This window comes from Scatophagus argus, chromosome 21, assembly GCF_020382885.2.
Source record: "Scatophagus argus isolate fScaArg1 chromosome 21, fScaArg1.pri, whole genome shotgun sequence".
In the NCBI taxonomy this organism is placed as follows: domain Eukaryota; kingdom Metazoa; phylum Chordata; class Actinopteri; family Scatophagidae; genus Scatophagus; species Scatophagus argus.
In genome coordinates this window covers 920,527-946,714 of record NC_058513.1, presented here as the reverse complement: position 1 = coordinate 946,714, position 26,188 = coordinate 920,527, and the positions used below count along the sequence as shown (strand labels likewise).

General features: G+C 42.1%; 1 protein-coding gene across 4 annotated transcripts in view; it reads left to right on the top strand.

The window, feature by feature from the left end:
- Positions 1-25,295, top strand: part of jmjd1cb (jumonji domain containing 1Cb) — a 125,546-nt gene extending 100,251 nt beyond the window's left edge. For all 4 annotated transcript variants that reach the window (XM_046377810.1, XM_046377809.1, XM_046377812.1 and 1 more), the window contains 23 exons: positions 571-1,131; positions 1,521-1,860; positions 3,242-4,283; positions 4,424-4,621; positions 5,065-5,237; positions 6,436-6,598; positions 7,299-9,780; positions 10,974-11,175; positions 13,208-13,422; positions 13,501-13,653; positions 14,321-14,410; positions 14,645-14,769; positions 16,975-17,209; positions 17,414-17,634; positions 17,860-18,219; positions 18,325-18,493; positions 18,611-18,701; positions 18,883-19,013; positions 20,099-20,221; positions 21,194-21,333; positions 21,456-21,632; positions 22,249-22,380; positions 23,706-25,295. In XM_046377810.1, the coding sequence (XP_046233766.1) occupies positions 571-1,131; positions 1,521-1,860; positions 3,242-4,283; positions 4,424-4,621; positions 5,065-5,237; positions 6,436-6,598; positions 7,299-9,780; positions 10,974-11,175; positions 13,208-13,422; positions 13,501-13,653; positions 14,321-14,410; positions 14,645-14,769; positions 16,975-17,209; positions 17,414-17,634; positions 17,860-18,219; positions 18,325-18,493; positions 18,611-18,701; positions 18,883-19,013; positions 20,099-20,221; positions 21,194-21,333; positions 21,456-21,632; positions 22,249-22,380; positions 23,706-23,798 (7,616 nt within the window). In that variant the 3' untranslated portion in view covers positions 23,799-25,295. The remainder of the gene's footprint in view (positions 1-570; positions 1,132-1,520; positions 1,861-3,241; positions 4,284-4,423; positions 4,622-5,064; positions 5,238-6,435; positions 6,599-7,298; positions 9,781-10,973; positions 11,176-13,207; positions 13,423-13,500; positions 13,654-14,320; positions 14,411-14,644; positions 14,770-16,974; positions 17,210-17,413; positions 17,635-17,859; positions 18,220-18,324; positions 18,494-18,610; positions 18,702-18,882; positions 19,014-20,098; positions 20,222-21,193; positions 21,334-21,455; positions 21,633-22,248; positions 22,381-23,705) is intronic.
- The last annotated feature ends 893 nt before the right edge of the window (positions 25,296-26,188 follow it).

Below are 26,188 nucleotides of genomic sequence, written 5' to 3'. Positions count from 1 at the left end.
CATCAGGGATGGTTAAACACAGTAACTGGCAGAGTTTTTAAGTGATTCGAAAAAATTGCCAAAGTTGTCCCTGAAGTGTAGATTTGTACATAATGGACATGGTATTCAGGAGATTAAACAAGCCAGAACAAAACAACAAACAGTGGCAGTGGCACGTTTGACCTAGTGGTCAATAATGGCAGCAGCAAAGAACGCAATAACAAGAACACTACTGTTTTCAGTACAGCCTACCACCTTAATGCGGTGGACATTCTGATGTGTGGTTATCAGCTTGATTATTTTGCCTGGGGAAGAGTCACCACACCACAGACCTCAGAACTAAGCTTTGGCAGAGTGCAGACACCATATTGCAGAGAGTACAGTAACCAAAACAAAATAAAAAAATAGTATATATAATATAAAAAAAACAGTCAGACTTTTGGCCTTGTGGGAACATCTAACTGTAATGAACATTATGTGACATGTAACATTAACAAATGTAACGAAACTTTTAGAACTTACACATAATATAATCTGCTACCATCCACATTTGTCGTTTTTACCAACTAAAGATTTCTTTTATTTGTCCAGATTCTAAGTCAAAGGCCAAGCAGGCTGTGAACAAACGCAGGAAGGGTGAGGAAGATGAGAAGAAGGCAGGTCTGAAGAGACTGAAGACTGACATGACCTCTGATCTGTCAGAGAGCAGTGATTCAGAAAACCCACACAACAAGAGGACCCCCCACTCCTCATGCTCCTCTTCCTCCTCATCATCTTCATCATCCTCCTCCTCATCCTCCTCCTCTTCCTCCTCCTCAGAGCCTAGTTCTGAGAATGAGCTAAAGACTCGCAGCGGTGATGTGAAACAGAGTAGTGTTTCCAAAAAGGAGGAAGATGAGAAGCCGCTGATGCAGGGCACCAAAATGAACGATTCCTCGTCTCTCATTGGTCGCCTGTCCCCATGGGTGGAGCTTCAAGCAGCAGATGACTGCAAGAAGGCTGTGGTGAAGGAAACAGGCAAAATGATATCGAAGGAGGAGGAAGAACTAGTTGCAGTAACACAGATCACGCACTCTCCACGGCAACAGATCCCTCTGATGTCTGACACCGTCCAGGGTGGCATTCTGGAGAGCAGCAAGAACGCTGTGAAAGGTACAATCCACTGATCCATTGTGACTGTCATGTACACCGATCAGCCACAACATTAAAACCACTGACAGATGGAGTGAATAACCTTAATCATATGTTTACAATGCAGTGTTCTGTGGGGAACTCAGGGGGTGATTTGTGGTCCCCGTCCTTGGATTGCTGGATCCTTTGGATCATTGCATTGAGGCCACCCTTCATTTGTCAGTGGATTTAGTGTTGTGGCTGGTCAGTGTATATCAAATCATATATATCCAAACCTTTAATGTTACTGGAATGTTCACTGGGTGAAAGCTTCTCTTCTGCAGGAATGCCCTGATCACATTCTCACAGTCACACATATATGATAATTATCAGTATGTTTACTATTCTTACAGTGTAATGTTTCTTTTTAGCGTCATCTCGATCCCAGACGCCGTCCTTGTCCCACCTCCATGGCAGCAGTGTGATTGACATCACAGATGATGCCCAGGCAACAGTGCACCAGGAGAGTTCAGAGGCAGTGTCAGCACTGCTCGCTTCCCAGAAGGCTGAGTCCACGTCCCTCTCCCCTTACCTTCCCCTCAACCCTTCTCCCGTCTCCTCACCTCCCGTCCCTCCTTCTCCTTCTCCAGAGGGAAGCCGCAGGACGGATATTGAACCTCCCATGCAGCAGCAGGGCATTATTGGAGGTGTTATGACAGCAGTCAGGAGCTTAGGTAGCAAGATAGAGTTTGCTCCCTCCGAAGTCATCAGGTGAGAACTGAATGCTTCACAATGTGTGTTTCTTCAAGTCGCGTCCTGAATTTTACAATTTACTCTCCAGTCCCAATCAATTGTCTTTTAAAAAGACAGTATGTGGCATCATAGTGCATAGCACTATAAATATGTAGACACATGCGACAGGTCAGTAATGAGATTTCTCCCCTGAAATTATTTTGGATTTACTTATTTTGTTTTAGTGATGCAATACACTGCTTCCTGATTATTGTGTGTATGTGTAAACAAGAGCTGACAGTGCAGTGAGAGACAGTTACTCTTCTGAATGTGACAGAATTTTGCAAATCAGCAGATGTTCACTAGTAGGACTGTGCAATTTGTTCCAAATATATAAAATCATGTACCTTCCTATATCTGTATCTTGTGTACTTATATTTGATTATTTTTCATGTTTTATTAGAACTTTTTTGCAAATTTTCAATTAGCCTTTAAATAGGTACAAACCCCTCTCCTGTTGGAATTTACTCTATTCTGTGACATCTCTTTCATTTTTTTTATGTGGACTTGATGCTGCTTTCCTGCCTTCGTCCATACAGTGTAGAACGAGGCAAAATATTACCATACAGAGTGTAATTTGTGACACAGCAAAATAATGACAGAGCATGACATGAAATTTATAAACTTTTTTCCATCTTTAAGCGGTATATTGTCATATCGCATAGCTCTAATGTTGTGCTAATGGTGGAAACGCACTACTTCAGAGAATACTTTGTGTTTCAGTTTTACAATGATGCAGCAGGTTTCTCTCTCACTGAATTCTTTGTCCTGCACAGGCTCACATATAAAAGGCAGTTAGAAACTCATGAACATGTTTACATCGGTGAGAAATCAGCTTTTGTGGGGAAAATAAAGTTTTTCTAACCTCTTACCCTGATTTTAGCAACCAGTTTCTGTGTTACGTGATATTTTAAGAGTCACTTGACTGGCAAAAGCCTACTGTCCCAGATACTTAAGTGCGTGTAAACACACTGATTGCCCCACTACCTATGTAGCAAAATGAGCTGAATTTCATCTCTATCGCACCAAAAGGCCCTAAAAACTGAGCTGAATAAAATCAGTACTGCTACAGCAATAATGGTCTGAAAGATTACGAACTGAAGTTAAATAAATTTGTAAGAATTTTGTTTTTCCTATGATAGAAACCAGGTCAAAGAGTGAGTGCATATGTAGAGACGTTAGTAGCAGCCAGTGAAAAATTTGTTTTCAAATTAAGATCATGATTGTTTCCAATTTTCTGATTTCTATTCATAGTTCTTTAACAGAGCTTTAATGATTTAATCTTTCCTAATACACAGAATAAAGAAAATATAATTTTGTCAGTATATAAGCAAAATCCTTTTTCTGTCTGTTTTTCCAGGCCTGTCGCTTCCATGACTGAAAATGTGGTGCTGGTGGAGAAGGAGAAAACTGTCCTTTCTCATCATCATCATCATCATCATCATCAGCAGCAGCAACAGCAGCAGCATCAGCATCAGCAACATCACACACAACAGCAGCAACACTACACATCAATTCACCCCAGTATAAAGAGCCCATCTCTATCTGAGGAGACGAGAAAACACCCACAGCAACAACAGCTCCCACACAAGATGAACACAGTCCTCCCCCCTGAATTAGCCAAATCCAAAATGAGCCCCAACCCAAACCCCAACCCAAACCCCAACCCAACTCAGCTCGACTCCCTGAAACAGAAACTCCAGCACCCCAACAACTCTCATTCCCATCCTTACCCCAACACAAACCCAGCTGACCTTCTTAAGACAAAGCCCCACCCGAGCCAGCTGGACATCTCCAAACCTAAACCAAACACTTCCCCAGAGGTCTCAAAACATAAAATACCAAGGTACTCTGACACATCCCCACCATCGACAGGCCGTTTGTCCGCTAAAGCAGAGATATCAGAACCTGCTCGATCTGGTTTCAAGCCAGTGCCAGCTCGCTCAGAGTCACTTGGAGTTAGTACAAGCAGCAGCAGCAACAGCAACAGCGGCAGCACCAGCACCAAGAGCCCTCTGATCATCGATAAAAATGAGACCTTCACTGTTTACAGGGACCCAGCACTGGTCCGCTCCGATGCAGAGAATTCTGCCTCTGTCACTGTCTCCTCTAACCACGTGGCAGCCTATCTCCATCCCCACCTGCACACTCTCCACTCTCCATCTCCTCACTCCCCTTGCCTCACCCCTGCATCCCACCCCCATGCCGCCTCCCACCTCCTTGCCCCTCCTCACACTTCTGCCCTACCTCACCATCACCTTTTACCCCCTGGGGTGTTACCGGCCATGCCTCCTCCCGCAGCATCTCTCCTTGGGGGTCACCCTCGGCTCGATTCCCCCAGTGGGTTGGGCCACCTTGCCCTGCCTCACCCAGCAGCTGCACACCAGCAGCAGTTCCTACAGGTCTGACTCCACATACATAAAACCATTTGTAGTCGCGTTATCTGTCTAACTATTCATTTACTATGAGGATATGAGAGTTTGAAACTGAACATAAACACTATTCTCTCAAAAAGACAATGAAAATGTGTCTTGGTTTTCAGGGTCAAGGCCCTCCTCCACCGCCCCTACTAGCCCAGGCTCACAGCGGGGCCGCAGGACTGGGCTTATACCCCATCCTCTGGCAGTACCCCAATGGAACTCCAACCTCCTACCCCCCAGGACTCAACCTGCCCTCCACAGCAAAGTGGGTCCACCCTGAAAATCCTGTCACAGTGAATTCTGAGGCCTCTCTCAGGAGGGTAGGTATATACATGTTGGTCTGTATTTGTGTGTGTGCTTTGCGGGAAATGTGCATGCACATGTGATTGTTTTTCTATTTTTGATAGTTAGCAACCTGCTTGTCTTGGAAGGTGAACATTGGAGATTTTGGCTGGCATGGAGAAAAAGTTGAGGAGGAAAGACCAAATCAAAAGATGAATAGTGCACCTATAAAAGGAATTAATATTATGAGTTGACTCTTTTAATGATAAAAACTTTTTTTGACTTTTCATGATGAAATGTTTGCTCTTAGTTTTTATTGCTACAAACAATCCTGTTGCATGTGTGTGTGAGTACACTATGTAGCATTTGCATTTTTTTGTAATTTGACATGTGTAAACACTTTCTCTTGTTTTTTTGTGGATTTTACGTAATTGTTTATTATTTTGTTGATGTTGTATCTGTGTGTGTGTTGTGTGTGTAGAACACAGCAAGTCCGTGGCTGCACCAGGCTGCTGGTAGTGCTAGTGACAGTCTAGGTTTGCTGAGCCATGTTCCCGTTCGGCCAGCCAGCGCCGATGCACACCGCGGCCCTGTCAAGATCAACGCACACGCAAGCCCTCCAATTTCAAAGGCCAGCTTGGACATTCATAAAGAGTGAGTATAAGGATTAATAACAGGTTAAGATTTGTTTTATGGACTTCAAATAAGAATGTACCTTCAGTCGAGCACCAGCCAAATATTCCTTTGAATGTATATTTCAAAGGTTGTAAAGTTCAGTGGTAGGATACTCAAAGTATTATTAGTGCTTTTTTAAATTTAAATCACCTTTTCAACTTTTAGTTGAAAGCAATAAGGCTTTTGTTGCTGTTGTTCAGCAGTTTACTCCATGCAAGACCTGCCTTGAAATAGCATGAAACAAGCTCTTGATGGGGAGTATATGGGGAAATTTGTAAATTCAAGGGAAGTTTAAAAGGGGACTGTTTAAAGGCTATTTTACTAATTATTCACACATTCATTACAATAGTTAATGTTCTGCCCAGCTACATTACAAGATAGTGAATCTCTCCAATGTGGGGATAGACTCATGGAATTAGTGACAACATAAGATTGCTACTTTTGCTTTTTACTGGAGTCTGACTGAAGGGAAAATATCGTGAGCAAAATATTTGCTTTGTACATTTGAACAGCATGCCATTTGCAACTACATCTGTAAAGCTAGATGTGTTCAGCAAGCCCACACAGAGCAGCATGAGAGCATGCTAAGTTAGCTCTGAGACGGAGACAGGCAGTACCAGGTCACGCAGATGAAGTGGCACTAATCCAGCATTAAAGCAGTTCAGACGGAATGTTGTTCATTCAGCAGTCTCTGTGATTCCTTATATAACCACTGACCATAATTGACACTACTAACACCACAAAAACACAGAGGAAACATCGCTTGTCTCTCTCATTAGCTTAGTTATGTCATGTTCATTCAAATCTGCTGAACAGGCAGTAATACCATGACAAACTGCAGATGACCTAAACTCGTGTTACCTAAGTGTAGGTTGCCTTTCATTAATCTACAATAATGTCTCATTTCTGATTGTCAGTGATTTCTTTATTTGCTGAGTTAAAATATGTGTTTTTGCACATGTTTTATGTGTCATGGCAGTTGACTGCTTAAATTGTGACCGAAAATTATTCTAAAATTGTTCTGCCGGGTTCTTTCTCGTCCTGGAACAAATTTTTTTGAGAGTCAGAATTAGCTTTAATGAGTCTGTTGCAAAATTTTGAGCTTGTTTGTTGAAATATATAGGAAAACCATGTGAAATGTATTGATTTGTTAAATGTTTAACTTGCCTGTGTGCAGGGATGTGGATAAGAAAGGTTTTGTGGACCCAATAAGGACGTTGACATTGGCCCAGCTGAAACAGGATCAGACAGACAGGAGTCGAACTCCAACAGGGAAAGACGTCAGCCTACACCGCCTCTACCTAGACCCTCACAGCAAGGCTCGCCTGGCAAGTACACAGGTACGCTACTCCGCTGTTGTTATCTGATTCATTATTGTTGTTAGTGAAAAATAGTAGTACTGGCTCTAATAGCAATATTACACAACATGTTCAGCTATGTAAAAAGGATAATATTATTAAAACATAATGGGTGAATGTATTTAAATATAGCACCGCCTTTTAAAATACTAACATTTTTCATAGATAATTCTGAATAAGTATTTATTGTAGTATAAGGAAGGACTAGGAAAAAAAAATTAAAATGGAAAATTGATGACCTTAAATCAATAAAAAATTAATGCATGTGTATTCCTAAGTGCCATTCCCATGCCTGAATTAATGGGTAAGGGTTTCATCAGGAAGAGCGTCCTGTGTAAAAAATATTTATATTTTTATGTATTTCAAAGGAGCTGTCTTCGTGCATTTTTTCTTTTGAGAAATGTTAATCTTTTTTATTAATATCTCTCAGTATAGTGATCACTCGAGGTGGACACTATTAACTTGTTGACATCCAGTGTTAAATTACTGGGCCCATATATTGGTCTATACCAAACTCAAATTTAGGGCTGTCAAAACATTAACATGTTAAAGCATTAGGGCTGTGCAAGTCAGCGTTAAAGTAATCGTTAATGCGATAATTAATGTTGACAGTAACCTTTTGACAGCCCTGTCTGTCAGAAAAATAAGATCAGTCCGTTAATCTTTTCATTTTATTTTGCAGGATGCAGTTCAGGCAGCAGACCGAGCCAGTAAATACAAAGAGGAGAATCGGCAAATACTGAAAGAAAGTATCGAAGTCGCTCCCTTCACTGCTAAGATCCAGCGCACCAGTGACCCGGGGATGGAAAGGGACAGAGAGAGATGCAGAGATCCAGCTTTCCCTGTCCGGATACCAGCTCTCGCCTCCCCAAGCCCCAAGGCCACCCACACCCATCCCCACGTCATCCAGTCAGAAAAAAGCAACTACTTCACCACGTTGTCCAACAGCGTAGTAAATGAGCCTCCAAGACTTTACCCCTCAAAGGAGCTCACCTCTTACTATGAGAAAGTGTCCACGGGACCTCCAGGGGTTGTAGCCAGTGTTGGGGCAGCTGTGCCAAGCCCAGGAGTGCTTCCCCTGGGCAGCTACAGCTCAAAGGCTTCCCTCTCCAAGCCCCCACCCCTCATTAAGCACCAGCCAGAGGGAGGAGAGGGTTTAGCAGGGAAAATCACTGAGCAGCTCAGTCAGCAGGTGACACTCCAACAGCACCACACAGGTATAGACAGGATAGAACGCCGTAGCCCTGCCATTTCTCCTTCCTCCTCCTCAACATCCTCCTCTTTCTCCTCAGCCCACAATCACCATCATCACCATCACCAACAGCAACAGCAGCAGCAGCAGCAACAACATCAGCTCAGGGCAATGCCATCTCTTCACCGAGCACCTGTCTTCCATCCACCCACACAGCATGCGCTGGAACGCAAAGAGGCTGCAGAGCGGGAGAAGGAACGAGAACGAGAGAGAGAGAGAGCTGGTTATGGTGGACGCCTGTCTCCACCAACCCTCACACCCATCCAGCCAGTTAGCTTAGCATCAACTGGCAGCAAAACATTAGCAGAGCAGCAGAAGCCCCCCACACTGCTGCCAGAACTCAGGGATATCAAAGGTCATGGAAACACTGCCATTGTCACCTCTGTGGCCTCAGCCGTCAGTGGGGAGATCATGACTTCATGTGTAGATGGGTGGAGAGGTGGAGAGATGATTCAGGAAAGAGGAGGTTCATTCTCTGGAGAGAAAGCAGTGTCGAGGGGGAAGCCCCAAGCCGCAGTGGCATCAGTCATTGTGCGTCCGTCAACATCTATTAAGTATGACAGCACCATTGGTGCTAACAAATCTGGTGCTATGATCCATAAGGATTTCCCTCAGGGTAGGTTCTACCCATCCAAGCTTCAGGGGGAATGTCCTAGACTAGGGGAGATTGTAAGAGAATCTGGAGCTGGCAGGATTATCCAACCAAATTCCAACTTGGATGATATGTCTATCCAGTATAAAAAGACTTCTGTGCGTGGCATACAAGGAAATATAGGAGCCAGTACCATAAACTCTGTATGCAGGACTGCTGTTTCACCGTCAGCTTTTGGCATACAGGTGAAAAGCGGGACATCTACACCAGTCGCATTTCGGGGAGAGATTTCAACCCACAACACTGGTGCTGGTAACTGGGTGCTGAGCCATTCAGGACCAGGAGAGCACCAGGAGGGGTTAGGCTCACGCACCACATCTCCAGGGGGGTCTCTACCTCCTCCTAGTCCAGCAGGGACACCGCAGCCCAGTCCAAGCCTCACCCCAACACCTGTCTCCTGCCAGCCTTACTCCTCATCCTTTGTTCACCTTAAGAAGCACAAAGCTGCCTTGGCTGCAGCTCAATCCCGAAGCAATTTCTCCGCTGCTCCAACATCCATCACAACTGGAAACTCTTCCGTAACTGTGGAAGCAGTTGATAAAGGGCCCATTCATAACTCACCTCTGCCACCATCCTCAAGCCAAGCTTCATCATCCTCCGTCGACAGCAGTAGCAGTAGCTCGGCAAGCGGTAGCACAACACCAGGCAAGTCTAGTCCCCTGCCTAATGGCCATACCTCTGGGTCAGTTTCAACAACCAGCATTCAGCCCAGTAACTACCACAAGCTGAAAAAAGCCTGGTTAACTCGGCACTCAGAGGAGGACAGGAACACAACTGCTGCTACAAGCTCCACCGGTACTAAACAAGAGAAACTGCCAAGCACCACCACCAGCACAAGTAACACCACAGCCATGTCGGAAATGATCAAACCTTGTACGGTCAATCTCAGCGCCTCCACCTCCAGTGAGGTGGAAATGAACAAAGACAGTGGAAGCAAAGTCGAGAGAGACAGACAGCCAGAGGAGAAGGTGGGAGGAGCAGCAGCAGGAGGAGGGGAGGAGAGGAAAACAGCTTCTTCATCAAGGCGAGGCAACAAACGGCCATATGAGTCTGGTTCAGAGAGCGGGGGAGATGACTCTGACGCTAGTGAGAGCAAAATGGAGGGCAGAGCCAAGCGTCAACCAAAACCAACGTACAAGAAGAAACAGAATGATATGGCCAAGAAGAAAGGCGACAATGAGAAGGAAGAAGATGATGTGAAGCCTAATGGCATCTTCAGATCAGCCCGAGAGAAGACTAAACTCAAACTGGCCAGCAGCAGTAAGTCCTATTGTACATGTTTACTGTAGCACTGACCATGCTTTCCATAAAGTTTCCCAGGCAGCAAGATTAAACAGTTTGTGGCGGTTAATAATGATAATAATAGTGCATTTTATCTATAGGCGCCTTTCTATACACGCAAGGCTATCATTAATCATAAGAAAACACACACAATAGTAGCAACAATAACAGCAGAAATAAGAGACAATACAACACAATTTAAAATGGACAGTGCTTCCTTGCAGTAGTAGTCAGAGGGGGTAGGCCAGTCTAAACAGATGGGTGAGGGAGTGAGTCAGAGTTACGGAGGTCAGGTGGTTGAGCAAGGCGGGCAGGGGGAACAGCGAGATGGAGGGAGGGGAATGATCTGAGGGTGTGGCAATATGGAGGAGGTCAGAGAGATATGAAGGGGTGAGGTTGTTGATGGCTTTAAAGGTGAGGAGAAGTATTTGATAGTTTATGCTGTGTGTGATGGGGAGCCGTTGTCAAATGTGTGTGATGTGTTGGGTGGAGGGGTGAGTGTGATGATACGGATGGCTGAATTTTGGACTAGTTGTAGTTTATGGAGGGTTTTTTGTGGAAGGCCAAACAGAAGGGAGTTGCAGTAGTCTAAACGGGAGGTGACGAGGCTGTGAACAAGAATGGTTAAAGGACAAAGCTTGCAATATTTGTTACTTTTGTTTTAGTTAATAAATCTTATTGAAAGGAGTGTTTGTTAGTCATTGTAGTCCCTCCTCTGTCTGTGACTCTCAGCCCAAAGCCCGTTGGTTGCTGCTGAAGATGTAAGTCTACACCTCACAAATACATAGTTTAATTTTAACCAAAGGCTTAATAATTTGGTCACTTTTTTTCAGGAAACATTACTCAAACATGGAGAAATAGTGCATTTACTGGGGACATTTCCAGGTGTGGCTTAGTTCCCATTTGATGCTGTAATGAGTATTTCTGAAATCAGGATGGCGGATGTGGTATTTAGTCAAAATAAACTGCAGTGTGTGTGTTCAAGGTGATGAGGGAACATGTCATTGCAACAGTGCGGTTCACTAATGTGTTTTTGATAGTTTTAGATAACATTGGAGCTCTCAGACACAGAGGAAGAAGATATGTCAGGATTTCAGGATTCACAAAACCAAATTTCAGACTGTCAGACCCATTAAATCCACATGTCACCTTTACACCTTTTACCTTTTCAGATGGAATCCCCAGATCCATCCTGAAGGACTGGAGAAAGGTGAAGAAGCTAAAGCAGACGGGGGAGTCTTTCCTGCAAGATGACTCATGTTCAGAAATAGGACCCAACCTGCAAAAGTGTCGGGAGTGCAGGGTGGTCCGCAGTAAGAAGGGCGAGGAGCCTGCGCATTCTCCCGTCTTCTGTCGTTTCTATTATTTCAGACGGTAAAACTCCCACAACCTTATATTTGTTTCACTTTGTTCTGCTGACATTTCGCACTTTGTTCTTATGGCTTCCTCTACTTTGCTTTGCTCAGTACACTTAGCGTTGCCCACGGGTTCTCCTCAAGCCCATCTTGGCTCCGTTCTTCCCTTTCATCACTAACCATTGCTACATGACATATTGTCATACATTTACCTTCATTACTGTTTTGTGTAAAGAGAAGCAAGCCCTGGTGCTTTTAAGAGGCTGCATGGCAAAACAAAATAACACAGATGAGAAAAGGACAGGAGAGAGGAAGGAAGGTCTCTTCATCAAACATCCTGTGCTAGCTACAGTAATAATCATATGGCTTGTGTAGTCGTGTACTGCCTCTGTCTGTATTTCTCTCTGCACATTTAACACACACACACACACACACACACACACACACACACACACACACACACACACACACACACGAGTTGGCTAAGCTGCAGCTGCAGTCTGAGGTCTACCAGGGTAAATCTGCCAAAGAGGATTTTTCACTTTATAATCTTTTCCTCACTGACTCAATCTGACACAATCCCTCTCTGTCTCCCCCTCCTCTTCTCTGCATCTCCACATCTAATTCTTGATCTCTCTCACCCTATCTCACCTCCTCCCTGTCTGACCCAGTAGACTGTGATTTCATAAACAGTCACCTGAGCTGACTGGGTTGCTTCAGGACATGCACACAGTAGTGGTTTTACAGAGAGATGGCTCATTTAGAAAGCTATCCTATACATATTCACACTTTGAGTCATTTTGTCATTCTAAGTGCTAGTAAATAATTGCATACTATTTGAAACTTGTGTTAGCATGATGAGGATTACTAATTAGGATTATATATATATAAATATTCACTTGTATATCAACTGTTGGGGCTCCTTGTGACTTACACTGGGTATTGTCAATGGATTTTGAAATGAAGAGGGAGAGTTTTAAATACACACTATATAGACAAAGGTATTGGGACACCTGGCCATTACACCAACAGGGTCTTAAATAATATTTGCATTCTAAATGCATACAAGATTAATATGGAGTTGGTCCACCCTTGGCAGCTATGACAGCTTTCGCTCTTCTAGAAAGATTTTCCACAAGCTTTTGTGTTTCTGTGGGAATTTTTGCCCATTCATGCAGTAGAGCATTTGTGAGGTCAGGAACTGATGATGGGTGAAAAGACTGGCTCACAGTGTCTGTTCCAGTTCATCCCAAAGGTGTTTGATGGGGTTAAGGTCAGGGCTCTGTGCAGGCCAGTCAAGTTCTTCCACACCAAACTCATCCAGCCATGTCTTTATGAACATTGCTTTGCTCACGCTGGAATAGAAAAGAGCCTTTCCCAAACTGTCGCCACAAATTTTAAAGCATTGCACTGTCCAGAATGTCTCTGAAGCATTTGGATTTCCCTTCACTGGAAGTAAGGAGCCTAGCCCAAGCCCTGAAAACCAGCCCCATATCACGCCTGAATTCAGTAATAAAGAAGTGTGTCCCAGTACTTTTTATCTGTATAGTGTATGTCCCTGTCCTTTCACAGCTTCACATCACATCACTGAATCTGTGCCTGGTGTTTACATTTAAGTCCAGTTTTTGTCAAATACAGCAGAATAATCTGCATTGGGCATGTTCGGAGTGGTGATGTGAGCAGATAACTCAGCATGTAAATCCAGAACATCCTTTTTTTTTTTATTTTGGGTGATTACATTTTAAATCTCCCTTTCTGCCTTAATTACCTTGGCTTTCCCATTTATGTTAGCAAAAGTAGCCATAAGTATGCTTGGTGTAAGCTGTAATTTAAATATTTACTATTGCTTTTCTAAATAGTAGCACTTCAGGGGCTTCCCTAGTCCACTGGCAATTTAAACTGCTTGGAAATGTACTGTAATATGGAGCATAATTAGCAAAAGAGGTTTTCATCATGCTGTATGACACATGTTAATACATTTATTACCTGGGTTAAAAATGTTTATCATTACTCGACAAAAAGTGTGTAAGTAATCTTTTGCTCCCATTCAGCCTTTCCTACAGTAAAAACGGAGTCATTCGGATGGATGGCTTCTCCACTCCAGACCAGTTTGATGATGAAGCCCTGGCTCTGTGGGACCCTGGGGTTATGCTGGAGAGCCACCTGGACCAAGCCACAGCCAAGTACATCCTCAGCTTCATTGGAGACAAGTTCTGTCAGATGGTTTTGACTGAGAATACTGCAGCCACCTGGGTCAAGAAGGATGGTAAGGTGTCCTTAAAAATAGCTGACATTTTGTATAATTGTATGAATAACTAAACTGAAGCCATTTTATGTGTTTTAGCCAAGCTGGCGTGGAAGCGTGCAGTGAGGGGGGTGAGGGAGATGTGTGATGCCTGCGAGGCAACCCTCTTCAACATCCACTGGGTCTGTCAGAAATGCGGCTTTGTTGTCTGCTTGGACTGCTACAAGGCCAAAGAGAGAAGGAGCTCCAAAGGTCAGTAGTGTGTCTGTTTTGACAGTTAGGAGCCAAATGTGAGATCAGACAAGCACGCTCTACAGGGATTCTGACATGTTTGCATATTATAGAAGCCAGTGAAGTAGCTGCTACCAGTGGAGGATGGTTTAAACCACGCATTCAAGGGAGCATCACATGTTTGGAGTTTGTCAAAATCGTCAATTTGAACTTACTTAAGAGCTTCTTGAACTTACTTTTTTTTCATTATGTGCTCTGGTTTGGTATAAGTTATAGGTGGCAATGACACACCACACTCCAAAAAAGTTGATATACAATATAAAAGAAATCTAAACATAAAATCTGACCCTGACTAAATAAATACTAAAGAATTGACATCCTAACCAAATAAGAACTGTTGATCTGAAGTTCTTGTGCTTGCTTTTCTCGTACAAACAGGGATGTTAGTACAGTAACTAATATTGCAGTCTAATAAGCAAGTGCAATTTCCTGCATTACCTTTCCTCAAGTAACATACTTTGTGTGTGTATAAATGTCCTCTTTTAGCCAGTTAAGTCAGTATTTAGTTAAAGTGACAATTGAAGAGCCATTGATGTGAATTTAAGTAAGAGGATGCATCAGTGTGGAAGTGAAAGGTATTCGTCATATTATTACAGCAAGTGACTTGTGTCTCTCTTTGTGTAATCAGATAAAGAACTATACAGCTGGCTGAAGTGTGTGAAAGGCCAACCTCACGATCACAAACACCTGATGCCAACGCAGATCATACCTGGCACAGGTAGAGTACTCACTATGGTCTTCCTGTTTACACCATGTCTGCATTCCATGGCCCTTTTTTCTGTGTTTAGTTCCTGCCATTTCTTGAACACTGATGTAGTAGAGTGAATAATGTGGATTAAATACTAACAGTGATATTATTTTAAGTCAAAATCCCTGGTGTATGAAATTTGCCATACAGATTAAATTGTCTTGCTTTGTTTTGAAATTCTGCTGCATCTCTGTGATATTTCAGTGTTGACAGATTTGGTGACTGCCATGCACTCTTTGAGAGAAAAATACAACATCAAATCCCACTGTCCCTGCAACAACAAACAGAACCTCCTCAACAAACTCCCATCTACCAATGGAGTCTCACAGGTACTATTCCACTTCCTGGGCTAAACCACTGTATCATTCATTATTCATTTATTCTGTTTTTTATTGTGATTATCCAGTGCGTTGCTTGGACTTTCCTGTAAGTAGTGCTTCAGACCCTTAACATGTTGATTTCTAGAGAGCCACAACAGATGTTATATTTAGTAGATAAACAGTTAGTGATATGATGTTGGGTCTTAAGTTAAAAGAGTAATCCCAAAATGCAGCAGATAGATCTTTTACAAATAACCTAAATGTTGTTTTGTCGAAGGAAATATTGTATATGCAAACAAATAATATTTGCTTGTGTGCTGCCATCATGATATCATGAGTATACTTGCCAACCTTGAGATCTCAAAAAAAATAAGGAGGTCACCCAGAAGAGTTTCAGACATTTTGTTTCCTGCATTTTGGAGATTTTTAAAGAATTTTAACGATAAAATAATAACTATAATGCAACATTTTAAGCATTTTTGTTAAAGATTTTTCTTAATTCTCACATAGAATGCAGAATAATTTTCCCCTCTGTTGAGATCTTGCATGAATCTGTCATGAATCAGTTTTTTGCCACCTCCTTTACAAGAGTCTGTGATTCACGTCGGTGTGACCCCATACTCGACAGAAAATCAGATTTTTACAAACCCAGTTCCAAAAAAGTTGGGACGCTATGTGAAATCTAAACAAAAATACAATGCAAAGCTCATTTTGAATTTGTGGCAGCAACGTGTCTCAAAAAAGTTTGGACAGGATCATGTTTACCCCAGTGTAGCACCCCCTCTTCTTTCAACAACAGGCCATAAATGTCTGGGAACTGAGGAGATCAGTTGCTGGAGTTTTGGGAGAAGAATGTTGTCCCATTCTTGACTGATAAAGGATTCTAACTGCTCAACAGTCTTGGGTCTTCTTTGTTGTACTTTTCCTTTTAAGATGTCCCAAATGTTTTCAATTGGTTAAGGGTCTGGACTGCAAGCAGACCAGTTCAACTCTTCTGCTACGAAGGCATGCTGTGGTTATAGATGTAGTGTGCAGTTTAGCATTGTCCTGCTGAAATATGCAAGGCCTTCCATGAAAAAGATATCATCTGGGCAGGAGCATATGCTGCTCTAAAACCTGTATATACCTTTCAGCATGGATGGTTCCTTCCCAGATGTGCAAGCTGCCCATTCCATAGGCATTAATGCACCCCCATGGCATCAGAGATTCAGGCTTTTGAACTGAGTGCTGATAACAAGACAGATGGTCTCTCTCTTTTTTCAGTCAGGAGGATTCTGCATTACAATGATTCTGAGATGGAATCACAGAATGTCTCAAAACAGAAATCATTCTAGAATCATTCACAGAAACATTCTATTTTTATTTACATTACACAAGCATTCTATTTTTATTTACATTTTAAACAGTGTCCCAGCCTTTTTGGAATTGGGATTGTAAAAATGTGTGCCCCTTTCCTTTAAAACTATAAGATCTGTCTCTATATGTAAGGAGTACTTGGAGTGCAAGTCTCGAGCGTGGATGTTCTTTTGGCATTATCTGCGTGCCAGGAAACGACCTTTAGGTGATGTAGAAACAGTAGTATTTTAGGGTGAATACACGCTGTACACTCCCAGCAACAGGTTGTGGTAACATGGTGTAAAAATCTGTCATAAATCAGCAGAACTGCAGGACAATTGTGACCCCGGGAGTAAACCGGGAGAGGGCAATGAAAAACAGGAGTCTGTCAGGGAATTCTGGATGGTTGGGAGTATGATGTGAATCGTGAAGTTGTTCCAGTGGGCTCCACTTGGCTTGCAGCCCTACACATGCACACAATAGCTGCTGTCCCTTTAGAATGAAATTGCAAACGATCTGATGATTCTCTCTTCTGACAGTCATGGTAATGATGCTTTGATATACCATAATTCATTCTGGAGCAGAGGAGACAAATGAAAACCGTTAACTACTATAACACCAGTTCACACATTTGAAAAGTGATGCATATATGCAAAATTTTTAAGTAAGTTGTATTGATAGGGTACTGAATAAACCGGACTGTTGGGACAGGTAGATTTAGCCAGGATCTGGACATTGATCACTTAAATCTTTTCAAACTTTAGAAAAGAATTAACATGATTACTGTTTAGTAACTTTTCACTCTCTATGAAGGAAGCATTGTTTATCTATATTGTAAGCTGCCAGTGTTGTGTTAATCTTTAACCTCAACTCTGCCAGGTTCTGCAGAATGTCCTGAACCACAGTAACAAGCTGTCTCTGGTGAAAGCTGAACTGGGCTCTCAGCAGAATTCCGACCAAGGCGGAATTAAGGCGGAGACTAACGGAGGAGGCGGTGGAGGAAGCAGTCCGGTTAGCGACGCAGGAAGTGCTCCTGTCACCCCACCAGAGTCTCAGTCACCTCTGCACTTCTTGGCTGACCTGGCAGAACAAAAGTCCAGGGAGGAAAAGAAAGGTAAGGGGAAGCCTTGCAAAGGGTGAGGGGTTTAGACTGTGTTATGTTGTTAAATAGAATCAGTCCAGTTTTATCATTTAGTCAGTGCTTCTTTAATGATTTCTTCTAAATGATCCATTTGATTAGTGTTTTTCACCTCCAGAAAGTATGTTGGCTTTTAGTAACCTGTTTTTGCCCCTGCCTCACTCCCACTGCCTCTAACAGAAAACAAGGAGTCAGTGGTGCTGGGTAAATCGGTGAAGGAAGACAAGGAAGGGGACAGTCTGGAGGTCCTGCAGCAGTGTAAGACCACCTCGCTGGTGGCTAACAGTACGGAGCAGGGATCCACACTCAGAGATCTGCTTACTACCACAGCAGGGAAGCTGAAGCTGGGCTCTACTGATGCAGGAATTGCCTTTGCACCAGTCTACTCTACTGCCTCACAGGTACACAGATTGATACATTCATGCTGTAATGAGGACAAGGATTACTGGTTTGGAAATGAATTAATTATTTGCTTTGTTGCCTAGCAAAGCATACCCCACCTGAAGATGTGTAATAGTATAGAATATTGTCACCTGTTTTATCTACTAATCTTGTCAGTGCCCACAGCACTGAATAAATGAGGTTTAAAATAATCATTTTTCCTCTTTCCTCCTTTCCTTCTAAAGACTGGAAAAGGTGGGCGGACCATGCCAAATATCCTTGATGACATCATTGCTTCAGTAGTTGAGAATAAAATCCCTGCCAGCCGCCAGAACATCACCACCAAGCTGTCAATCAAGCAAGAGCCTGTCACCCCAGGCAAAAATAACAACAACAACAACAACCCCACCCCCGTTGTTACTGAGGATGCCAAACCAGACAAGAAGAAGTCAGCACCTCTTACTGTGGAAGTGCTAGACGAATCCACCAATCAGTATCCAGATATTTCACACTGCTGGTTAAACAACAAACGATTACTGTGGCTCAAAGACCACCGCAACCAGAACAACTGGAAGCTGTTCAGAGAGTGCTGGAAACAAGGACAGGTACAGAATAGGCTTACTAACAAGGGCAGCGGCAGTGCTCATAGTAACAATGCTGTACTAAAAGTACTACTTAGTAATAATATTAATGTTTTCGTGTTTGTCCAGCCTGTGTTGGTGTCAGGGATCCATAAGCGACTGAATGCCAGTCTGTGGAAAGCTGACTCTTTCAACCAGGAGTTTGCAGACCATCAGGGAGACCTCCTCAACTGTAAAGACCAAGTGGTGTCCAACTCCGGGATCAAGGAATTCTGGGATGGATTTGAAGACATCACCAGTGAGTTGATCTGTGCTTGGTTTCACTGTCCTTGTTTGAATAATTAGATAGCTGCTTTTGCACATCATTCATATGAGATGGTCTGTCAGTCTGACTGAGACTTTCTTACCTATTAAGAGCGACCTAAGTCCAAGGATGGAGAACCTATGGTCTACAGACTGAAGGACTGGCCATCTGGAGAGGAGTTCATGGCCCTCATGCCTTCAAGGTACGCACACACACCTGTGCTGTTGAATCTTAAGTTAACAGCCCAAAAACACAAATGCAAAAAACTATGCTAAAAAAAAAAATGCTAATGATAATCCAAATGTATTTCATGGGTACATGTTTTCCAGTGCACTACAATATAAAGTGTTTGTGAGCCCATCTTAGAAGACATGTTTTTGCAGATATGATGACTTGATGAAGAACCTGCCCCTGCCAGAGTACTCCGATCCAGAGGGCAATCTCAACCTGGCCTCTCACCTGCCATCTTTCTTTGTCAGGCCAGATTTGGGGCCAAGACTTTGCTGTGCCTACGGTAGGACTTCTCCTGGCAGCATTCATCTTTTCACTTTAATTTTTTGTACATAAATGCTAATATAAAATGAGCAGGAAGATTTGGGTTTGAGAACTTAATTAGCAGTTAATGAGTATTTTACCAAGTTTGAATCAGTTATATTTAGAATATTTTCACTGATTTTCACCTTGCTGTCAGACAGCTCTTTCCATTGAAGCTGTTATTTCCATCTATGCTCCCTTCATAGTTACACTATATAGACAAAAGTACTGGGACATCTTTATTATTGAATTCAGGTGTGGTATGGAGTTGTTTTTCAGGTGTTAGGCTAAGTCCCTTACTTTCAGTGAAGGGAAATCTTAATGCTTCAGCGTACCAAGACATTTTGGACAGTGCTATGCTTCCAACTTTGTGGCAACTTTGTGGCAACTTTCTGGAACGGAGATTGTGAGCCAGGTCTTTTCCTCTCACAGAAACACCCCAAAATCTTGTGGAAAATATTCTCAAAAGAGTGGAAGCATTTATTACTGCGAAATGGGGGCCAACTCGATATTAATCTATGTGTTTAGAATTAAAAATCCTGTTGATGTAATAGTTGGCTTTGAGATATAGATATAATAGCTTTGAGAATAACTATAATTCAACCTTGAAAAGCAGGAGTTCCTGTTCTACTGCTGCCTCCATCAGTTAGTTTGTGTTATTGTGTTTTAACACATTATCCATGATCCAAACAAATGTGTTAACTAACTTATAAGAATCATTTGACAATTGTCTGATCAATAAATATTCTGTATCAAGCAGAGTTAATGTTCTGCCCCACAATTTTACTACTACTGCATTATGCGCTTTTACTGAAAATCTGTCTATTACAGAAAAGCAAAATGTATAACTAACTAAAGACAAATGTGTGAGCAGTGAGAGCAGTACCAAAATTAATATATGAACTAAAAGAAAAAAATAAGAATTATGTCTACTCTCTAGATAGTACTCTAAGAACCATTTTTATTCTGTCCATCAGGTTTTACATTTTTCCCAAAAAAAGTTCTTGGCAGATAAAATTCCTCTCTGCACTTCTTCTAATAAATTAGGTGTTTGTTTCCCTGTAGGTGTAGCTGCATCTCAGGACCAGGACTTTGGGACTGCCAACCTCCACGTGGAAGTCTCAGATGTCGTCTCAGTCCTGGTCTATGTAGGAGTAGCCAAAGGCAATGGAGTCCTGTCCAAAACTGGTGAGGCTTACTTGTATCAGTTAAATCTAACATCACAGTTTTATAGGTTAGTGTACACAGGAGGGAAAGAAAAGAAACTGAGCAGTGAAGAGACAGGAGGATGAATGGAGACTGGGTTGAGAGAAAGTTCCCAGACCTCGTCATCCTCTTAATCTTACTTGACATAGCCAAAGATAGCAGGGTCCTGTCCAGTGCTGAAACAAACACTCATAGGCTGCTTAAACCTTTCAGCTAAATGCTGCTGCCACTGTTCACTGGAACTGCTGAACCTTTATGAAAGAGTGATACCTACGTTCTACAACCTTAGCCCCCCTTTCCTCTTCACTGTTCATAGTAATTGTCACTGGGATTTTACTTAAGCACTTGCCATCCTTGGAAATATCCATATCATTTTCTTGTAAGAGATTACTTAAACAATTCAATTCAGTTTATTTATGTAGCGCCAAATCACAACCGAACTTGTCTCATGACATTTTCCCGTGTCTAGACCAAACTCTTTAATTTAATTCTTGGTACAGAGAGACTCAATTAAACCCCCATGAGCAGTCATGTGGCAGGGAAAACCTTCCCTTTAGAAGGCAGAAACCTGGGAGCAGACCCCAGCTCTTGGTGGGTGGCCGTCTGCCTTGTTGTGTTGTGTGAGAGAGAGGAGAGTCTGATACAGCTGAAACATGAAAACTCGATTAAGTAATCTCCAGATGGGATAGCAGAGACTTCTTAGTTTCTTCTTCTGATGTCCTCAGTTCTCATTTTCTCAGTCTCTGAGAACAGCCTCTGTTCTCATTTTCTAGCCTTGCTTCATTAGAAAACTTTATGCATGCATTTATGGAAATGAAGATTTGCTTTCTTTTATATGCATCATATCATTACAAACTAAATAGTTAAGGATTTTTGACAATCAATCCATTATTTAAAAGATTAAAATAACAATTGAATACAGCCTCAAAGACATGAGTGTGTGTCTGTGTGTAGGAGTGTTGAAGCGTCTGGAGGAGGAGGATCTAGATGAGGGGGTTCGAAGGAGGCTCAAAGACTCCAGTGAGACACCGGGGGCACTGTGGCATATCTACCTCAACAGAGACATGGACAAAGTCCGAGAGTTCCTGCACAAGGTCAGCACTCTGACAATCATACTGAACTAAACTAAAATAACTTCAAAAGAAAATGTGGTGAACTTGAGTCTAAATATCGAACTCGCTAACAACTTACTCTATCCAATCATCAACTACCTCAGCTGTGTAAGGAGCAGGGATTGGACATGTCCTTGGACCAGGACCCAGTCAGAGAGCAGAGCTTGTACTTGAGCAGGAAGCAGCGTCAGCAGCTGCTTGATGAACACGGAGTTCAGGGCTGGACTGTAGTTCAGTTCCTGGGAGACTCTGTACTTATACCAGCAGGGGCCATGCACCAGGTAAACACAGTATTCACACATGCACACTGTGCGCACACTCACACAGATCAGCACGTTTGAAAGATATTGAAACAATGTCTGCCTAACGTTGGCTGAAGTCTACAGTGTCCAGCTGCAGTGGATCACTGAACCCTTTTTTTGAAAATGAAACAGTTTATCAGTACGAACCAATGGGCTTGAAGCTGTGAGCCACAGACAGATTTGGGAAGTCAGAATGTTTTGTGAGATGGACTAACATTTTGTAGATTTTTGTATTTTGATTATATTGACTGAAATTAAGGAAGATGTAGAACACATCAGGCTTATTCTTTAAGTGATGTTTGATTAAGGTAAAGAGTTTCTGATATTTGTTTTGCAACTTCTCAACCTTTTTACCCTTTTTTATTACATAAATTAAAACCTCATTTTTGCAATATTTTCTTTGTAAACGGTTGTGATTCTAGACATTATCACAATACTGTAGTTCATGTTCTTATGCATTTTTTACATACAAAATGAAATGTTGTTGACCTTTGTAATGAACTCCAGACACATTCTGGCACATTCCTATGACCTCTTCATTACCTGAGTTCAGGGATGCAGTGTTCTCACATCCTCTCTCCATCCTTTCTCTCAGGTGCAGAACCTCCACAGCTGTGTTCAGGTAATCAATGACTTTGTGTCTCCAGAGCACGTGGCCAACTCCTTCCACCTGACCCAGGACCTCCGGCCCAGTAAGGAGGAGGTTAACTACGAGGATAAACTACAGGTGATGAACCACTGAGTTTTTATTAGTTTAAATTCAAACTAATAAAATCTAATTAAAATCTTGCTAAAATTCCCTCACTTATTGATAGTGTTAATGTGAGTTTGGCTGTGCTCCGTCACTGATTCAGAATCAGTCAGTATCCTTCCTCCTGGCTCACATGTAATGTGTGTGTCACAATAAAATAAATTAGACAGAATGGCAGTCAGTGAGGTTCTCTGGACATCAGGTCCCTCTGCTCTGGATGCACTCCACACATTCATTCTCTCATAGACACGAATGTAAATAGGTGTGAGTCGCCATCCATTGTGTGTGTGTGTGTGTGTGTGTGTTCTGGTCCGTTTTACTCAGCAAGACAGTGAGGGCAGGATTATTATCTATAGGAACTGCAGTGCAAATAAACTCATGCTTATTTTATTGTAAGTGAACATTTATTGCTTTGACCTCAGAGCTGTCCATGTAGATGTGTACAAAGACTCTGGTAGCATCATATCTAATAAATTGTAGATTTGGGCCTACACTGTGTACATGAGCATCAACAGATGTGCAATTGGTGATGTAGATGGAAGAGCAGCTGAACCAAACTTTGTTTCCCGAGTCAGTAAGAGAAATGAAAAGTTATTGTTTCTTAACAAATCTAATAAATGATTCTTTTTGAATGGGTTTTCACTGCCCATACTGTTGTATAGCTTTCACTAAGGGCTGCCTCTGTGCATACACTCCATATGAGACAGTGCTACTGTGTCACTACAGGGAACCTCTGATGCTCTGTCACAGTCACCTCACTGACCAGTTCTTCTACTCACGTAGTCCCATTGCTTCCAAACTCCTTCCACAGCACAATGGTGGAAGCCACTTTCTCCCGACAAGTTTCAGTGGTTTATGAAATGTGTACACATTTGCCCAGCTCTGTGCCTGAACACAGCCCATACAGACACCTGCACAGAGTTTCCCCGACTCCACATGTCGGGTTCTTGTTCAGTGCACTGTTTACTGTTGCAGTTCGACCTGCCGCAATTGGCTGATTATTCCATTAGTTGATGGAAAGAAAACTTGCTGCTGCAGTGAGATCACTACAACACAATGAAAGGTTTAAGTTTCTGAAAGCATTGTGTTTAATCATTAAATTAAGATTCACATCAATACAACAGACAGTAAAGAATTCAGTGTCTGCGTTTTGTGCTTCTCAACATAATTTAAAGACAATATGGGGACTGGTATAGGCAGAGTGAAATGTCTGTGCGGTTGGGATCAGGCTGACAGTGATCGTAATAAAAGAAACTGTTGTGGAATAAGTGCCAGTGTGAAAACTTTCTCGTCATCCTCAGGTGAAAAACATCCTGTACCACTGTGTAAAGGAGGTGGTGAGTGCCCTGAAGAGGGCCAGCTCTGAGGAAGATGATGAGGAAGAGAACTCGTGACACCTCACTGGCCTCATTCACGCCTTCCAGACAGGGACACGACTCCCATCGACACCTTGCTGTCCCCACACCCATCACCTCTCATGCAGGACTGTGTCACATGACCATAAGAGGTGTTCGGGTCAGAGCTGGTCATGTGACCCAGGGGACCTCGCAGTGTCAACTGCACACAAATCACACATCCAGGTGGCCAGTGAGAGGCACCTCCATCATCACCCCAGACCTTCAGTGCCAAGAGGAGACAAACACAAGACCAGAGGGGCCACTGGACTGACAGGGATTAAATCTCAACAAGCACACCTCTTTGTGTTTCATAGACTCAGTGCACAGGGAGGACAGAGGAATTCTGGGAAACAAAGTACAGCATGTTGTTTGGAAGTCTCCACTGAAACGGATGTTTCCTGCTAAGATCCGGTTTCCATGGAGACTGTGCTGTGAGCTCCTGTAAATTCACAGGTTTGATGGCAGCAGGAGCTGCAGTGATGATGGAGACGCACTGTAATCTGCTGTGGATTATCAAGGAGGTTTAATCCCTGTCTGTTGCAGCAGCACCACATAACGTCTTGGACAGAAATATCTTGCTGATCACAACAGCATCACCAGCAGCAAGCAGCATCAGGATCAAAACTTTCATCTCTGCTGTTTAAAAAATCAAGGAAAAAAAAAAGATTTGAGGGGAAAAAAAATGCAAAACAGAAATCTCAGATGTTTCAGCCAGCAGGCATTGAGATCTGCTGCTCCCTCGTTTGTTGTTCCTGTCATTTGTCTTTTCTCGTCCTTTTTTTCTAGCTGTCTGTTGCTGTTCTGTTCTTAATTGTCTTTTTCATACGAGCATTGTTTTATTTGCTCTGTGAAGATGTATTTATTTTATAGCTCTATGATATGCGATGTTATTGAGACAAAAGCATTAATGTAAATGTGACTTGTACAGGTTTTTTTTCCTTTTGCTATGTGATTTTCAGTTGTAATACGGCTCTACTGTGATGGAGGACACACACACACACACACACACACACACACACACACACACACACACACCAGCTAATGCCTGTAACTTTGGGAAATGTTGATGTTCTACAGTCCTCATGCCATAAATCCATTTTTTGAAAATGAACTGCCAAATTATTGTAAAGACTGTGTAAAGTTGTATTATGTAAAGAAAGAACAAAATGGCTTCTACACGTCAGCATTTTATGAAAAAGTATTTGCTGTAAAATTGAGACATTTACAAAAAAAGATGTAATTTATTTAAGAAAAGAATGAATTGTCTTGTTTTTTGTTTTGTTAAGATTTACTATGGTGAACTTTTGAAGTTAAAAGATAAAATAATTAAAAGGTTTACTATAATGTGTAAATATATACATATATACATTCACTGAGGTATTTTTTTAAAACATGGCTTGCTTCAATTTCAAATTTTAAAGTGCAAGTGTTACATGCTTTGTACATTGAAGTTCAAAAGGGTTTTACATTTTCCATTAAAATGGATTTATCAGATGTTTGGTGTTGTGTTGTTCATCATCATATCAAAAAATTGCTCTGAGAAAAGATATTGTCCTTGAATTTATGTCAAAGTAATCACCAGCACCATAAAACAAGAGTGCTTTTGTGGAAAGTACATCCCAAATACTTTAAGTAAATGTACATATCTACAGCTACAGGTAATGCTCTTAAAACTGTGAGAGTAAATGGGTGTAATTTGTAAAAATGTAACTTGTGCTATGTGATCATTACCACTAGGTGGTGTTGTTAGTCACGTTTGAGGCGAAGGCTACCCTTCCTTCCTACCATCCAACAGGTGCTCTGAGATGCAATATCCTCTTAAGCTGATGGACAAAAAGAGACGAAACAAAATCAAATTAAAACTCAATTCATAACAAATCAAAACGAGACCGAGAGTTTTGTGGTGAGGCACCATTTGGGATTGTAGTGATGGCCACTGCCATTAATCAAAGCAGCCCTCTTTCGTCAACATTTGGAGGACGCTGCCAAGCTGGTACGTCTCTTAGTGCGTCCTTGAGGCTAGTTTTGCCCTACACTACACACTGATTCTAAATAGGTTTTTAGCATATAGCATCTTCACACCGGAAAAGTATATTCAAAGCAGACAGTGTGCATTCTCAATTTTTAAGTATCCTTATAAGCTATATAATTTCCACAGAACTTTGATGTAAACTATTCTCAGGTGCATGTGCACAATTTTGTAAGTCACATTGTTTTGAAGGAGGCTGAATCTCAAGTGTTTTGGAATTGTATGAGTTTTTGCCACATTTTCTCCAACCAGTCATGTTGGATGTGACGTAATGAATTTGTCCCCAAAATAAGGAAAATCCTCTTGGTCTCATCCCTTGTGTTTTTCTTTCACCATAGCAAAGTTAGGCAGAAGACTA